General features: G+C 32.1%; 2 protein-coding genes across 3 annotated transcripts; both read right to left on the bottom strand.

Moving 5' to 3' along the window:
• Nucleotides 1-25: 25 nt before the first annotated feature.
• Nucleotides 26-4,132, bottom strand: LOC108195626 (E3 ubiquitin protein ligase DRIP2). The gene is made up of 8 exons (XM_017362609.2): nt 3,985-4,132; nt 3,600-3,735; nt 2,961-3,060; nt 2,274-2,655; nt 1,599-2,032; nt 1,456-1,506; nt 842-914; nt 26-672 (listed from the first exon to the last, which is right to left on the bottom strand). Exons 2-8 carry the CDS (start codon nt 3,733-3,735, stop codon nt 499-501), a joined length of 1,350 nt encoding a protein of 449 aa, XP_017218098.1. The 5' UTR covers nt 3,985-4,132; the 3' UTR covers nt 26-498.
• A 5,570-nt stretch (nt 4,133-9,702) lies between these two features.
• On the bottom strand, nt 9,703-17,266 carry LOC108196360 (magnesium transporter MRS2-2-like). 2 transcript variants are annotated; one of them, XM_017363615.2, is made up of 11 exons: nt 16,778-17,266; nt 16,644-16,673; nt 15,635-15,785; nt 15,385-15,506; nt 13,882-13,956; nt 13,004-13,228; nt 12,884-12,928; nt 10,557-10,601; nt 10,450-10,479; nt 10,129-10,248; nt 9,703-10,045 (listed from the first exon to the last, which is right to left on the bottom strand). In XM_017363615.2, exons 1-11 carry the CDS (start codon nt 17,015-17,017, stop codon nt 9,959-9,961), a joined length of 1,170 nt encoding a protein of 389 aa, XP_017219104.1. In that variant the 5' UTR covers nt 17,018-17,266; the 3' UTR covers nt 9,703-9,958. The 2 variants fall into 2 exon arrangements, 1 of the variants encoding a protein (XP_017219104.1); XR_010285650.1 differs by having other exon boundaries at nt 9,943-10,045; nt 10,404-10,479; nt 16,778-17,164.
• Nucleotides 17,267-18,501: the final 1,235 nt, after the last annotated feature.

Raw genomic sequence — 18,501 nt, 5'->3', positions numbered from 1 at the left:
CAACTAATATGAAGGTGATGAGTGGGGGAGAAAAGGCCCTGCATGTCACAAAACCCACAAGTAATGCGCAAAATAACAGAGTTGAGAAAAATAACTCCAAAGTAATGCCCAAAATAATAGAGTTGGAAAAAATTACTCCAAATACCATTTATTAACGCTAGATAATCTAGCGAAGGTTTTTGGCTAGATTTCCAACCATCAGCGCAAAATCTGGTACAGATAGATTTCCAACCATCAGCGCAAAATCTGGTACAAATACAACTTATTGTCCAAACGAAATAGAATAAAAATTGTCAACTGGGAAATGTTAATCTTTAAAACTTGTAGTGCTAGTCTGCTACTACACAGGGAACTTCAAGGGAAGATGTTTAAACAGTTCTTCGCTGTCATTTAGCTAAAAAAAAGAAGAAAGAAAGAACTTTTTTGTCACTGTAGCCACCCAGTGCAGGACTACATGGAATTTAAAAGTTTCTCTAAGATTCAAGAGGCCTTCGATTATTACTGCTGCGGGTGTTTCGGACCATAAGTAAGCACCATGACAAATTCTTCAGCATAGTCTCCCACCACTGTTGGAAATTTTACTGAATCTGACATTGTTTGCGACCACATATCAATTAATTGATGCAGCTTCAAGTCATGGGGAAGACGCATGCCCCATAAGCTAATCTCCACCTATGTACACCGCAGTTTGAAAACAATCAGTAATGCTAATTGACAGTTCGTTCCAGCATTATATCTATATTACACTTTAGCCGATATATACAACATTTATGTTATCATCAACTGGACAGTGTTTGGGAAAATATATAACAGAAGTACAATATAAGATGATTTAAGTTACCTCATCTTCTCTGTTAAGTCCCAGTTTCTGCACAAGGTACTTATTGATAAATGAAATACTCTGAGTACCATTCCTGGGACACGAAAATAAAGTTAGAACAATAGTCACTGGTTTGCAAGATGCTAATTAAACAGAAAACACAATCAGTGGAGAGTGTCACATCTAAACTCATCAGCACACAGGTATAAATGCATATTCATGCCAATTAGACAATTGCAGTGCTAAAGGAACACCGAAGCCTCAAAGGGTTGTTGCAATACATTAGGTGACAAATATTTTTCTGAAAAACTAGTGCATACAAGCTCATCAGATACTTGACAAGATAGAAACCTTCTTGAATGAGGTGGCATAGTGCCTAACAATCAGCTAGGCAATTGACATCTACTAAATACCATATATGTCAATATATTTGTGACTTACTAACATAATAAATGAAAATATTGTTCATCTATCAAGCATAGTATTGTGAGGAAATCAATTTTTCTTTACAAAGCCACTACTAAATATGCGTTTTAGGCATATTAAAGAAGAAGCATGGCAGGAAAATTATATAACTAGTCAAGCCATTCACATTGTAACTTGATAATGGGATCTGAGGACTATTAGTAACTCACTTTATCATCAAATAGCCGGGAGGAATCTGTGGCAGCGGTTCAACTCCTTCCCTACAAACATAAATAAGCATTAACAGAGCTATATCACTGAACTAAACCAAATTACCTTCTGTAGATTTTTTTTAGCACAAGTATAAGCTCACTGGTTAACAGAAGAAACCAAGGAAAGCCAAACTGGAGCTACTCCTCTGGCATGACTGCCAACAGCATCAACGATGGTTTGTGCAGAAACCAATCCTTGAGGCTCGACTGCCTTTTTGGGCCGACCACGATTCTTCCTTACTGGTCTTAGTGTCGGAAGTGATGGTGGAGTAGATTTAGTTGCTCCCTCAGCATTGTAGCTTTTCAAGTTCTTTTCGGAGCTCTTGCCTTCACTATCCGATATGTCTATAACCTTACTTGACAAATCTCCCTCTGAAAACGTCTTATTAATATTCATGACTTTTCCTGCTTCTGCTATATCATCTAGAGGTTTCAACAAATTATTCACCAACTCAACTTTTTTGTCACTTCTTTGAGTTTTCTCTCTGCCTATTGGAGGAATTTGTTGCTCAGAGGACTTCACAGCAGAAGAATTCTGCACAATCAAAATATATATGTAAGCAGTTCATCAACTAGAGGTCTATATAAAATGTAGAAAGGTCGGACTTCAGAATTGGAAACTGTTTGTATTAAAAATATTTGCATTTATACCAAAACTTCAGTACCTAGTAAGTTGAATACTTGTATCACTAATTTTACCTGAGAATACCGTTACAATCAAGAGAGAATAATGCAAATACACACACACTAAATATCAAATTCACATAAATGTTAACCTGCTTATCATCTTCAATACAGTTTTTCAGATCCATGGAAATCTTTTTGCTCTGTGAGTGTGCTTCCGCTGATTTTTTTGGGTTCTGAATGCGGATAGCTGATCCTGCAGATGAAAATGCCTTTCTGGCAATGGATTTTCTTCGTCTACCCACTAATTTCTGTGGGTTCTGAATGCGGGTAGCTGATCCTGCAGATACATTTATTTTGTTCTCCAGAGAAGAGAGAGACTTCTGTTTCCTTCTACCAGGCAATGAGTTAGGTTGCTCAGCTTCTCCATTTGAGGGCTCACTTTCCTTGTATTCTTGTTCATCATCTTGTTGTTCTGCTTTTCCTAGAGAAGGAAAGAGCGCCTCTCTAATGGAATTCCAGTTGTGGTCTGGCCTGAAATTAAAGTTTGATGTACATTGACAGGTTTTATTAGACCTTTAATCGCCTCATACTATTTTAGACAATTTGCTTTAATTTATATCTTGTACTCTTTCATTTCTATGCACACAATCACAAGATATGAATAAATAAGAATGCTGTTATATATTATATGCATGTGTAGCCAGCATAGACAAAATTCATTCAGTTGCTTCATTGCATGCAATACTTATCTGGAATTTTGATCTGTCACATTTGAATTAAATGAAAAATGTACTTTGTTTTCTGCTTTGGATTAATATGAAAAGAATTCTGCTAACCTTATTTTATCTAAAGGCACACAACCAAGATAAACTTTGCACTCAGGGCAGCTGTTGAGATCTTCTTCTTGTATCTTCTTGGTTATGCATCTGTTGCAAACTGTCGAGCAGACTTAATGAGAATCAGCAATTCATTATATTTATACAGATAACAGGATCAATCAAGAACAGAAAAGAGCTGAGAAAATACACACTCACTATCTTGTAATCATCATGCACATTCTACCTGACAGTAAACTCTATTATAGCCGAACAATCATCATAAAATTTACATCAATTTAACCCTTATCAACTCTCTTTTCCATAAAATTAAAATAAAATAAAATAATCTACTACCTATTACCCTTCAAATCCCAAAAACAAAAGAAAAACTTAATCACAGGATCATGAACAGATACAAGGCAATTCACAAACTAATTATTTAAACACAATCAACATATATGTCCCCCTCATAATCCATAACCCGGGCCTGGAACAAAAATCTGTTTCCCTCAGGCATGAGCTAATGAAACCGAAAACACCCCACTCGGGGCATGGCAGGCATACAATGTAAAACCTAACATAATCTACAAACAAATTTTCCTTACATAACATTCGAAAAACACACACTGAAAAAAACACACACACACACACACTCACATATGTGAAGACACTCAGTGATGTTAACAGGGTCCTTGCAAATGTTGTCGCAGATGCGGCATGTCAACAGCTCAACAAAAGTTCTCTTCTTAACTGCAGCATCTCCTGGACCAATCTCCTTGAAACTCATCACCATCTTCACAAAATTCAATTGTTAGCAACCCCTCTTAAACAAATCTATCTATCTCTACACGTACCAACAAAATTTATTGCATGTTGATCCAAAAATTTGTAACACAACATAATAAAATAAAATAAAATAAAAAAATTGTGCAATGAAGTCTCCGCCAGAACATATACCATGAAATAAAAACATCGTCGTTCATCAAACAAATCAAGAATATTTCAAGAAACTGCAACAAATAATTATATACTCCACACATACCTGTTCTTTTCAAGAAATCCAGGGGGGTCTAGTAGATTTTATTTATGTGGGTGCCTCTATATGTATGTAAGTAGTGAAGGGGTTGAAGAGGTGATGGGGGATTAGAGAAGCGACATGAATTGAATTGGGATGTATATACTAAGCATGGCTTCTCATGTCCTGGCTTATATAATATATTTTGCTTTTGGTGAACTCAGCCTCTTGAGTCTCGACTGATGCAGCAATTATTTTATTTATAAAAATTTATAAATTTCTGAATTTTAATTTTCCAATCTTTATTTAGTTTTTATTATTATATTAGGAAAAAATGGTATATATTTTTTGAATGTAATACTAAGTAGATATGGAAAATATTTTTAATTATATCGTTCCGATGACAATATTTTTGAACCGGATTGATCAATTAAGCGTGTATGATTTTGGGTGAGTAAAAACTGGTTCAACTACACGTGTTTGTACACAATAAGGCGAGTATGCGTGTATATTATACGACAAGATTGCATAAATATATGCGACAAGTTGCATAAATACAATCAATTGCAAGTTTGACGTTACTGAAAAACTGAGATACGTTACATGCGGTTTTATTAAATATTATTTAATAAGGGCCAACTATATATTTTTTATAATTTATTCTAATCGTACATTATAATAATTTTATACAAAATGTTTGTGATGTATACTTATAATATCAATAATATATATATTAATAACAATTTAGACACAAAAATAAATAAAAAATATCCATTTATAATGTATAATTATTTTATGAATAGAAAAAGTATATATATTTGAAAAGCAATAATTAAAGACAAAATGTGGCATAAAGGTATAAGATTATACTGGTATGTGTGTATAATATATATACATATAGGGATATGATTAAATAAATATTTTTTTTTAAGTTACAAACTTACAAACTTTTTTTTGAATTTATTTTATTCTCCCAACCTGTTAATCCTTAGTTATAGACTGTATCTACGCTGAAAATTATTGAAAAAACATCACAATTTTAAAAACAACGCATAGATAAATTGTGCATTCAACACATTTGTATTAATTATCATTGTGTTGAATATATTTATGGAGATGCTTAAATTATACCTGTGGGGTTTGAGTAGGGTCTAGAAAGATAAATATTGATTATATGTAATACGTTTAACTTAGTTCTTACATTCCTGACAAAAAAAAACTTAGCTCTTACATTGAAAAATTAGTTTATTTACTTCTTCAGCACAATTTAATCGATGTTTAACAAAATATCTTAGAACAATGTTGAACTCAAGTTATATATGTGTTAAACAAAAAAAGTTTGTAAGTTTGTAAATTTGTACCTGAACCCTTCCTATATGTGTGTGTGTATGACAGCTGCTCTAGAGTATACAAATGTTACCAACATACGTCCAACAGAAAAAAAAAAAGGCGCTTCACGTGAAAAATTCCAGAATGAAACAATTTTTCTCTAGATGATAATATAGAACAAGTTGTATATACATAAAATTCTTAAAGTTAAGATGTCCCTTTGTAATCTTGCCAGTCTACACAATTCGTTAATAATTGCATTTTGAGCATTTTTTTTAAGGGTTAAATAGCTAATACATAACTAAGCTGGTTAAAAACTTGCAGTTTGGTCATGTTGTTGAAAAAACTTTCAAACACATAACTTTGCTTCATATAATTTTCAATCGAACGATCTTGCTAACAGAAACTTACACGAACGTTAAAATTCATTGACTTTTAACGTTCTCCGTTAAAAAACCCGTTTACCCGACCCGACCCAATCTTAATTAAATTTAAATTCAAAATAAAACATAAAATCACGTTTCATTAGCCGCCGTGAATCGAGAGAGTTTTGATTTTGTGTATATGTTGTTGTTGCGTGGGGGGTTGGGTTTGACAACAAAGGTGTGGCTGATGGCGGTGGAGCTCGGATTAGTCGAGATGGCGCGGCGGATTCCACCATTACAAATGATGATGAGATGGGATTGGAAAGAGATAGAGAGGTGGAGGAGATGAAGGACGGCTGTGTATGCATAATAGTGGCGGTGATAGTTGTTGTTTGGGCTGCTCTTAATCGAAGTTGAGGCGGGGTCGACTGTTGGTAGCCGGAGGCTTGCAGTCGACGGCGGGGGAGTCCATGGCCGTAGGAGATGATGGAGGTTGGTGTTTGTATAAAAGAGCTGCTATTAGATGTTGTAACTGGAGAGGGTGATGCTTATTATTTTTGGGTGATGTTTTTGTATTATTGTTCTTGTTATAGTGATCTTTTTTAAAGATGGCTTATTTCCGTTAATGTTTTTAACGGAGTTAACAGCGATGACTGATATGTAAGTTTTTAAATACTTCATTAGTTGACTGTGAGCTTTTTTAACAACATGATCAAACTGCAAGTTTTTAACTAACTTAGTTATGAATTAGCCATTTAACCCTTTTTTTTAAATTAAAAAATACTATTATATTAATGGATTATAAATTATTAATAATTTGTTTATTATTTAGTGTATAATTAATAATATTTATTTTACAATTTTTTGTATTTGCATTTTTATAAGGTGATTTACAGTTTTTTTTGGTAAAAATAGTGATGGTATTAGTTTTAAATGAGGAATTGATCATTGATAGTATAATATTGAAACTTAATTTTTTATATTCCATTTTTACTTTAGCACTGGTAAAAAGAAACTATAACCGTGACTGACTGATATGTTTAGTCTTTGAATATTCATGATTTATAATAAAAAATAAATTACAAGTCAATTTGATATTATCCAAATAATGATAAAGGATCCTTATGAATAACTAATATATATATGTGTGTGTGAGAGAGAGAGAGAGAGAGATTCTATTCTAAATTCTATAATAATTCATAATAATAATTTGGATAGTTTGTTAGAATTTATATAGCAAGTTTATTTGTATTTAACTATGTATTATAATCTTAACGAATTATCTTTTTTATAACAAATGAAGTGTTATGCAATGTTCTGTGTTGTTCTTTTTTTTTAAATGTTCTATGTGAAGTGCAACCCATATAGGACTCATGTCATGCACATGTGATTTATACTATTTTTCATTCTATAATATATATTTTAATATTTATTTATTTTGTTAATGTAAAAATATATTTGAATAATAAGCATTTTTTTCATCAAAATATATTTTTAAATAATTTAAAAACGAGTTTGGGTTAATATAATTTTATTGGATGTGTTAAATAAGGTTTGTATTTAACATATTGAATAAGGGTTTATAATCAAATGAGTCGCCAAAATGGGCTTGATATATCAAGTTGGTCACCAAAGTCAAAATGGTCTCAAATCGATCACTTAAGTCAGTCACATGTAACTCTAAATACGAGTTCAAGAAGTAACAATATTATTTAGAGATACACATTATTCTTGATTGTTAACACAACTAAGTACAAGATTATGATTTCTAGTATTTACGATAACATATTTAGATTTTATCAAGTTTATTTACTATATATTTTTAATTAAAACAAAGAAAATAATTATATAATAAAAAAATATAATATGCATGGCTTCTCATGTCCTGGCTTATAGGGATTGAGGAGCTCTAACATGAATTGAATTGGGATGTATATACTATGCATGGCTTCTCATGTCCTGGCTAGTGGCTTATATATAATATATTTGGTTTTGGTTATCTCAGTCTCTTGAGTCTTGACTGATATAATAATATTTACTTATAAATTTTTGATTATACTTCTAAGCAGATATGAAAAATATTTTTAATTATATTATTTTGATGATAATATTTTTAGACAAGAATGATTTAACTGAACGCTATAATTTTAAGTGAGTAAGAACCGTTTCAGTTACACATGTTTATACATCATAAGACGGGTATACGTGTATACTATTCGACAAAGTTACATAAATACAATTCAATTGCATGTTTGAGGTTAGTGGAAAATTGAGATAAATCTTATTTAATAAGGACCAAATATATATTTTGTGACTTATTCTAATCGTGCAATGTAATAATTTTACACAAAAAATTTGTGATGTATACTAATAATATCAATATTATTATATTTGTAAGACTAAAAAATAGATAATAAAAAAGTTATCTTTTTATCATATTTCTGTTCTAACAAAAGCAAAGTACTTAGATTTGTATGTATATCACATGTCTCAAGTCCATTTATATCAGAGATGTAATGACGAGATTAATATCCTACCGATGAATCTCAATAAGCATCTCAGGAAATCACTAAAGGATTAAGAAGTCGATGTCTTCACCTCCTCTTCGTCACCATCATCCAATATTTTCCACAATTTTCCAGTCTTGTTGGAAAACATAATGATCAACACCTAATTGTGATACAAAAACATAAAAAACATGTTTGAATGATCTATGATTTTTATTTTATGACAGAGAAGATATCACATCAACAACAAGTAAGGCTGTCAAACGGATAATTCGGATACGGATATGCCTATATTCGTATTCGTATCCGCAATGGTCGGATTCAGATACGGATAATATCCGCTTTATTTCGGATACGGATAATATCCGCTTTTTCTCGAATATGAATGCGGATATTTCGGACGGATGTCGGATATTTTTGATGACTCTACCGTATTAACGATGATTTTCGAACAATTTTTTTATGACTAAGCTCAAATAATATTTTTATATATGTATAAAGTGTTTGAGTATTTGTACAATTATATTATATTAAATTTTTGTAAATGTATTATTTAATGCATATACACACACTACAAGCTAAATAAAATAAAATTTAATTACATATACTTATATATTATATAATTTAAATATCAAATATGTATATAATTTCGGATTCGAATATCACGGATTCAGATACGAACAATATCCACTTTATTTCAGATACGAATAATATCCGCTTTTTCTCAGATACAGTCGTGGATTTTTCGAACGGATATCGGATCTTTCGAATTTTTTTGACAGCCCTCTCAACAAGGATACCTAAATTCATGTTTATAACCAATAGTTTTAAACTTGAACTAAGTTTTGTATTTTCTTTTAGCTGTTTTTCTAAATTTTCACTGCATAAAAATTTAAACCTAATCAAATATGTATATAATTTCGGATTCGAATATCACGGATTCAGATACGAACAATATCCACTTTATTTCAGATACGAATAATATCCGCTTTTTCTCAGATACAGTCGTGGATTTTTCGAACGGATATCGGATCTTTCGAATTTTTTTGACAGCCCTCTCAACAAGGATACCTAAATCCATGTTTATAACCAATAGTTTTAAACTTGAACTAAGTTTTGTATTTTCTTTTAGCTGTTTTTCTAAATTTTCACTGCATAAAAATTTAAACCTAATGAGACAAATTATGAATCAAAAGAAGAACATATGACGATCTCTTAAAAGAATTACCCTTGAATATTTCCCATCATTAATCGTCTCCATAAAAAAACTTCAAGGTTTTGAAGTGAAACTGAAAAAAAATATGAGAATAATGATGGAAACAATTGATATTTAATATATAAAATAAGTAAAGTGAAAAAAATAATGAGATAGTTGATTTTTATATTATAAAATTTTATAATATTCAATAAATTTTGGAATAAAAAAATTGAATGTGACATTAAAAAAGAAAGTTTAAATAAATGATTAGGAGGGAATATTTATAGACTTTGTGCTTGATAGTCTAGAGGGCTATCATCTACACTTTTCCATAACACTTCAAATATGTCCAATAATAAATTAAGGTGTATCATTAAAGATAAATGTGCTAATCTGTTGTAGAAAAGACTTGCAAGGATTTCAAAACTCTTCCTTGCATATCAATTTTTCAGTCTATCTTGAACCTGCATAAGGTAATGTATCATTGATCTAAACAATATTAATTAAATTTTAGCAGTATCTTCATTCTGTTGAAAGTCAGGAGTGGAATGTCACCGACTGAAATTCTGCTCATTGTTATATCCTCTGCTCGATTTTATTGTTTAAGATCCAACTAAACCTTTGAGGCGGGCGTATGATATTATAAGTAGGAAAAGTACTGCTGAAGCAATCCCTGATAAACTGACTACCTGTGGACAAGTAAAAATTAATTAAAACGACTTAGCAAAGAATTCTTTTAAGGTTCTGCATATACTGAGACTTCTAGGCTTACCCATTTGAACATATAACCATGATTATCGTTCCAAGTATATGGGATATTCATGCCAAATATTGCAGCCACCAAGGAATATATCGACAAACAGACAGTACCTGAACTTAAAAAGAGTTCTAGCTGCAGTATCATGCAAAGGACATGTATTAGCAGCTAATGAATGGCATAGTAGCAAAATACAAACACACATAGGTTTGAGTGCAGTAACAGTGTTTGCAATAACAAGAGACAGCAACATTGACTAAATATATATGGTAAAAGTTTAGTACAAAAACCAGTAAATGCGTCAATGAGAAATTAAAGAAGAGATTCACGCGGCACCTGGATCAGCTGATTACGATGATTGTCAAGCTGCAATTAAATTGCAGAAGTTGTTAGACCAGTAAGTACTGGACAATAGCAAATAACTATATTTGCATGCAAGTTACCTGGATGTTGATATAATCTTCTGTATCATCAATATACTCGCGCAGCTGCATTGTTATGGCACAAAAGTTAATAAGAATGCACAAAAGTTAATAGGAATGAAACAACCCATGTAGCTGTATATAAAATGATGTGAGAAATATTCATGCAAGTAACATATTATATATAATAGAGTGAACGTGGATGGATGCCTATCACACTCATGTTGTTGATACTAAAAAGTTACATTTTCATGTAAACTTGATCAAGTATTACACGGCAATTTAAAGTTTCAAGCTATACATCAGCTTCGGTACAATGTTAGATATATTAATGAGATAAATCATCATGTCTCTCTGCTCGTACTTCTAGGAATGGAGTATGTAATTAAAAACTGACAAGTAGGACAAGCAAACAGCATTCTTATGGGCACAAAAAAGCTCTAAAATACTCGATTGAAGTCCAAATGATATAATTTTGTAATATACCAAGTGAAACAAGAATATAAATGCACCAACCAATGGTCAATCCCATTCACAACCTCATTCAGCACAATTATTCTCAGCTGCATATAATATTTACAAACGCCCTTCAAATAAAGCACTCTGTTCTGCGGAAACGGTTACAAGTTAGCTATGGCTTATGACCCAATTGGCATATCCTTATTCCATGTTATTTTGATGATAGACACCAATAAATAAACTTAAATGATTTACAAAAGACTTCTACAAAAATTAGATGTGCAAAACTACTGAACATTTTATTTATTTAGGTAATCAAGCTCAAGCAACATGTGCGGACTCCTTAAAAAAGCTAAACTGACTAGTCTTTCATATATAATTCAAATTAGAAACCAAACCTACTATTACAACCCTATCTACAATGTATACTTTTGAGTAGAAACCATGAAATAATTATGGACATGGCACGCAGTTGGTTCACACATCAAAATTTTATCAACTAAAAAAGATGACAACTTGTTATCATCTCCTTTTGTTGGGGACGCGTATAAAAATGAAGCAGTCACACAGTTAGTTGGAAATTAGAGTTTATAGCCACTGCAACAATAAAGTTAACTTTCACAAAGGGAAACCTCTGCAAAGTAGGATAATTCCATGAACACAAAACAAACATTATCATTCATTGATTTACAAAAACTTACTTTTGGAGGCTTCTTATATATTGATGCAAATTAGAGATCTGATCAGTGATCACCAAGGAAGTACACTATTTCAATATACAGTGGAATAATGCCATTCTAGAACAGGAAAATTCAACCCCACTAAAGAATATATATATATATATGGCTTAATTACTTTTTAACCCTCAATGTTTGGGGGTATATACCGATGCGGCCTCGATGTTTTAACTCGGCCGATTCAACCCTCCAAGTTTCACAAATGTTCCTTTTAGCCCTCATATACCGGTATGAAGTCAAAAAACGGTATATAATGGAGGGTAAACTTAACACTACTATTGAAGGTAAAGTTTGCGCGTTCCTTTTAAACCCTAAAGTATATATCTCGTTCCTTTTAACCCCTAAAGAATACATTAGATGTTTCTTTTAACCCTCAATTTTTAATGCACCTTTTAACCCTCACGTGTGAAATGTCATGATTGTCCATCCATTATATACCGTTTTTTTCATTCATACCGGTATGAGGGTTAAAAGGAACATTTGTGAAACTTGAAGGGTTGAATCGGCCAAGTTAAAACATCGAGGCCGCATCAGGACAACCCCCAAACTTTGAGGGTTAAAGGGTCATTAAGCCTATATGTGTGTGTGTGTGATCAAATACAAACCAAAAATAAAATTTAAACTACAAACTAATCTAAGCCATTAGATCAATCTAATCTAATGGCCCCCCCTAGCATTCACCACACACAATAAACCTGTACCCTCCCACACATGATTCCACAGAATCCATTCGTTTTTAATATGATTTTTCACATCAATCGGTTCACTTTAATTGAAATCCGACTTCACTGTATTTTTTTTCATCTCCCAACAATCAATTTCCATATACCATATTTGATATATTTTGATGTGAGTTATAAATTTTTTATTTTGGTTTTTAGTTTTTATTCTAAGAGAGGTTTGTAAGGGAGTAGCACCTTATATATATATATATATATATATATATATATATATATATATATAATATATACATACAAACTTATCAGGTCACAGAAATTTCGTATTCTTTTCAATTTTAGAATCTGTCAAAATACATTCATAATTTGATATATAGGGTACATCTATATAATCAATATTGAATCAGAACAAAGCTAACATCAAAAAGATGATGAACAAACTACTAATAAACATCAGCATTTGCACCATACTTACCGTCGTCAGTTTGTTTAATGTCCCATCAATTTGCATAAAGTAAGCCTGAAAGAGAACTACCATGTTATTAAAAATTAGTGTGGCTTTAAATGGTAGATAGCAAATAAGTTAGCATCTGACCTCAAGTAACATCTCAAGCTCCTCAACATCATTTTCATCTCCACGTATAGTTGCCATGCTTGCCCTACTAGCTCTAGATATTTTTGAGCTTATGTTAGGAGAAGAAATAAACCAACTTGCAGCCGCTGAGCCGCTCAAAGGGGATGCACTAGACAACTTTCGGGACAAATAAAGATCAGCCATATCATCGTCATCATCCAATAGTTGTTCAAGTTCATCCCTCACCTACAACTCGTGAACAGAAAAAGTAAAGCCAATGCATGCCCAAATACAGAGAGTTATGAATATCAAGAATATGACCGATACATGGATCTGCTTCTAGAAGTCAGCTTTTTAACCAAATTATCAATTAACTATAGCCAAAAAATAATCACCGACTGATTTTTATGGTAAGAAATTTTGGTTGAACTACAACATGACCGGTGAGCATAGACTTTAGGTGGCACAAATGCCTTTGAGGAATAAAGTGTATAAACTACCTTGATAAGAACGTCCAGCTCTTACTATCAAATAAACAAGATCCTCAAAAAAAACAAGGCAGTATCAAGTGTTCAATTTGCCAGTATGAAATGCAATGAAAACACGGCAGTATCAAGTGTTCAATTTGCCAGTATAAAATGCAATATATAGCTCTTAATACTTCTATCATGTAGTAGACTGCAGAACAGATCAGCAGCCACAGCAGATTATAGACAAGCTTAAAAGAAGTGCCCACACCAATAAATTTTGTTAGAACAACAGAGTTAAGAAAAATGATCAACAAGCACCAGAAGCTTCTCATATTCAGCTATAGGCATAGTGTTTTTTAAAAAAAAATTAGAAAGTTAATGCTTTACTTAATATCAAACTTTTAAAAGTATGAAACAAGGAGTCAACACCTTTTGAACACGAGCAGTCAACCTTGTCATTCCACTCTTCAATTTACGAACTCTGTCCAAGTTACGGCTGCTAATCTGCATTTATCAACAACCGTAAGAACATAAAAGGCAAGAACAATCGCACTTATAACAAATGAATATCAAATTTACAAAACAGATACACCAAATGTAATTCTAGGAACCGTCCTCGCTCCCAGCGACAAAATCAGAGTGCACATGACGTAGAATCCATTTTATAATGATCAATTATGAATATACATATACATATAAGAATCCAAAATATCAGAATAAATGTATACTCCCTCCGTTTTTGAATATCTGCATTTTCAATTTTTAGCACACATTTTAAGGTACTTTGACCACATAGTTAGAAATGTAATTTTCAAGTATATCTTTTTGTGAAAAAAAAAATTGCTATAATATTTTTATTCAGAAAAGGAAAATTTCAAAAACAATATTTCTAACTATATAGTCAAAACACTTTAACATGCGTGCCAAAATGTCAAAAAGCAAATATTTAAGAACGGAGGGAGTATTGTCTCAGAAAATGATATTACATTAATCAACCAAACATGAATAGCTGTAAGAACATAAAGAAGGGACACATATAACTGGGATATCATAATTACAAATATAGAATAAAACAAAAATGATGTGAACTTGAAAAATTTCAGAAGTTGTCATTGCTCCAGGTGGCAAATCCAGACCACATGGGCCGCAGGGTCCAATCAACAATTCTCATCACGGACGATAATGCAATATTTTAGAGGACACCCTAAATATATGGTATATATAACTTAAGCTGAAAATTTTGCAATAGCCCCTTCTGATTAATGTACCCTTCTGATTTGGTGAAGCAATCACTTCACCAGATATCTCAAATATCATTAACAACTATACTTCTTATCCAAAAAATGTATGTGATGACAATGTCCCCTTTCTGATTTATAATATAGTTATTATGTATCCAGATATACACGCATAACCACAAATAATACCGTTTGTTGGGTCCAGTTACACACAAAACTATGAATAACATTGTTTTTGGGGTATAGTTTCCACACGAGGCCACTCTCCTTTAGCCAATACCTTCCACTTTGCAAGTTTTAATGAATCCTCTGAAATCGTTGCAGCATGTCTGGCATTCAAACACATCCTATTTGTATTAAAAAAGCAGATTTTTGAAGTGGCTGTGAACTGAATAAGATTCGAAGGTGTCTTTTTTCTTTTACTAATAAGAGTATAACCAAGTATAAACCATAGAATGGTAAGTGTTATTGGAATAGAAATGCTATAAAGCATGGTGCGGTGAAAACATGCATCTTGAATCTTGATGCTGATAAAGCCTATCCTTTATAAATTGTTTCGGACAATGTACAAATCGATAAGGGCCTATCGGTTAAGATTTATCCCATATAACAATTCAAGTTTCATATATGTATTTTCTTGAGCCACTAATGTAATAATTGATGTATATATAATGTGTAAAAGTTGTGATTCAACCTTAGACGTAAGCTCATCCAAGGCAGGATAAGCAGAAGTCTCCAGTTCAGTTGTTCGGGCAGCTAGAAAACTACATATGGCTTCCAAAGCAACTTCAAGGGCCCGGAATTCAAAAGGAGATTCTGTTGCATTGTCATTCAGAATGTCAGACATAAGATTTAATTAAGCTAAATTAAGAACATTGAGATTGTTAATTGTAAGGCCTATAGAAAAATTCATCTTAGATTTATCATCTAAAGATAGAACTTACCATCTTCTTCACCTGCTTCCCCATCATTCTGCCCCCCCAACTCCTTTCCTTCTCCATGATCTTCCCGCGTATTGTTTAGTAAAGGCAACCGCCTCCGTAATTCTTCAACGACAGGGATGACGTTATCGTCAGATGGATCTCGAAGTAAAACCTATCAGTAGTAGATAATGTATTGGACTAATCATTAAAAAACAAAAAAAAAAAAAAAAGAATGACGAATACTACTTTATCTCAATTTCAAAACACATTAACCTCACAGGTCCACCCTAACCATCAAATATTATGGGAAGTAGTACAGACTAAGGTGAGGAGCATTATATAAATTAGAATTTATATGGTAGCCAAGAAAAAAATATGTTTGTACTTTCAGATTGGCCAATACACAGTTCAATGTGTCTGACTGAGACACATATTGCAAGCTAGTACTGTATCAAATAACTCCGAAAGAATAACAAGCATGAATATCATTGACATGAATATTATTGACTAACATTTTCAATTTTTACATTGTTACATTTCAATATGTATTTAGTTTGGTTACAAGCAATTCCATATGAACTTACTAAGTAACAAAGGATTAGTTCCAAAAAAAATTTCACGGGTCACCTTTTTGTTAATCAAACTCCAAGAATGCAATTTTTAAATGTGTGCAATATCCCCTTACCATTGATTCTAAAGACAAAGTTGAGTACCACATGCCATTAATCCACATAAGGAATAAAGTCAACAAAAAAACAGAGACAAAGCATGTCAAATTACAACATAAGATGTTTTTGACCTAGTATCTATTGTGATCATACTGTCTTCCTACATTGACAATTTAAACAAACCAGGCAGCCATTAAATTTGTCACCAATACCTAAAACACTTAATCATATTCCAATTCCGATTTCAATTTAAATCACAGCACCCAATTCCCATACTTTTAACTTATCTAAGAACTTCAGACCACAAAAAAACAAAGAACAAGACAGAATCCAATACACACGAATCAAATTCAGACACATACCTCCTCCGCAGTAATAATAGCTTTAATATGCTGCCAACACAAAAACACAAACATAAGTCCAAACACAACCTTAAGTATTCGAACAAAAACAAAGACACCCACATAATAAAATGAGAAAAGAAGAAAAGGGGTACCTCAAGATTAACAACAATAGCATTCTCACGACCCAGAATAGTAGAAGGGTAAGACAAAAGGGGATCAAGAATACGAAGATCTCTCGCATGAATATGAACTCTATGCATAATAGCATACTTATCAACATCTAGAATCGTGTCCTGGCCCGAAGAATCCAAGCGAATCCAGCCCCGAGCTTTGGTTTTCTTGAGCCCAACAGCAGGCTGTGATGGATCCACAGGCACCACATCGCGACCCATCTTCAACCATTCCAGACTCAACTATACAAATACAAACACATATGCATATATAATAAGGGATTATATATGCATATATGAATAGAGGGGGCTGGAGAGTAAGTAGCTTAAGGTGTAGTCTGTGTAGACAAAAGTAGCGGAGATCTGTGATTACTGAGTAGTTATTGTTTGATGTTTAGGTTAATTGGTTGCATGGGTTTTGCTTTCTACCGTCCTCTTCCTGTACAAACAAGCCCGACTCACTTTTTCTCTCGGCCTATGACCCATATCACTACGGGTAATAATATCAACACCTATGGTAATAACCAAAACTTAACAATAATAATCGTCACTTTCCTTTTTCAGAAGATCTTTTTTTATTAATTTTATTTTATTTTCATATATTTCATTACATTATGATCCTTTAGAAAATATGAGAATAATGAAGTTGATATATTCTTTTCTTTTTATTCCGAATAATTTTGATATACTTCATTTCTCAATAGTAATAAAATTTTTATTTTCTTTTCAGAGTCTGAGCACGCATTCCCTAATTTTATAAATATTTTAAATTTAATGTTGTGAATTTTTAGAATTGACTTATACCAAAAGCTATCATTGATGATATTTAGGGAATTTATCAAATATTCTAACTTTTAAATCTTATTTGCACATATGTTACCTCCTCTAAAATCTTGCAAATATACTATTTTTTTATAATATACAATCAATTAAATTGCCAAAATAATACCTTCACTTTGCCTCCACACTGAGCCCCCACATGTGTTAAACAAACAACGCATGTTAAATCAACAGCGCACGTTCTAATGTTTAAATCCGAAATATCTTCTTCTATATATAATGCACGATGACTAATTCATTTCTCTCCTCGCCGATTTTTACTTCGACCCATTTCTTGACGAAATTCTATCTCCTTTACCTTTCTTCCCTGGCATCCATCAACATCTTTTATTTATCCATTTTTTCATATTAATCGGTTGCTTTTAGTTGATTTCATGATTGCTTTTAGTTGATTTCATGGTTACTTTTGTGATTTTAGTATCGGCCCTACAAGGGCACCCACTTTCACCATTTGCAACCACTTGCAATTTATTATGCAAATAAATGTAATTTTTAACAGATTTTTTTAAAGTTACATTTCTGCTTGCATATATGGTTGCTAGCAGTTGCAAATGTGGTTGCATATGCAACCACCGTATTTTTGCAAATATTTTTTGGAACATAATATTTTTATAATTTATTTTAAAAAGTGACAGTTTTTTACAAAAATTCTTTTAAACTTGGCTATTTATGGGAAAAAAATCCCTAATATTTAAAGATATTATCGATAATATTTAAAGAGAGGGGTTAAAGTTCTAACACCAATTAATTATCAGAATTAATTTAATCGATATTGTAAGAATTGCTAAGAGTTAATTCAGAGCGGAAGATATCACTGATGATTTCTAAAACATGGAAGAAATATTCTACATCAATAAATATAAGTT

The sequence above is a fragment of the Daucus carota genome, chromosome 7 (assembly GCF_001625215.2).
Source record: "Daucus carota subsp. sativus chromosome 7, DH1 v3.0, whole genome shotgun sequence".
NCBI classification, from domain to species: domain Eukaryota; kingdom Viridiplantae; phylum Streptophyta; class Magnoliopsida; order Apiales; family Apiaceae; genus Daucus; species Daucus carota.
The sequence above is the reverse complement of the archived record's forward strand: the minus strand, read 5'-3'. Positions and strand labels throughout refer to the sequence as shown.

What these genes read in the sequence shown, in the direction of transcription:
- LOC108195626 (XM_017362609.2), bottom strand. Translation starts at nt 3,735, where the DNA reads ATGGTGATGAGTTTCAAGGAGATTGGTCCAGGAGATGCTGCAGTTAAG. An exon ending in GTGCCTTTAGATAAAATAAG is followed by an intron (nt 2,656 to 2,960) that starts GTTAGCAGAATT and finishes CTTTAATTTCAG; the next exon opens with GCCAGACCACAACTGGAATT. An exon ending in GACTTAACAGAGAAGATGAG is followed by an intron (nt 673 to 841) that starts GTAACTTAAATC and finishes CGGTGTACATAG; the next exon opens with GTGGAGATTAGCTTATGGGG.
- LOC108196360 (XM_017363615.2), bottom strand. Translation starts at nt 17,017, where the DNA reads ATGGGTCGCGATGTGGTGCCTGTGGATCCATCACAGCCTGCTGTTGGG. An exon ending in CTATTATTACTGCGGAGGAG is followed by an intron (nt 15,786 to 16,643) that starts GTATGTGTCTGA and finishes TACTACTGATAG; the next exon opens with GTTTTACTTCGAGATCCATC. An exon ending in TGACTGCTCGTGTTCAAAAG is followed by an intron (nt 13,229 to 13,881) that starts GTGTTGACTCCT and finishes CACGAGTTGTAG; the next exon opens with GTGAGGGATGAACTTGAACA.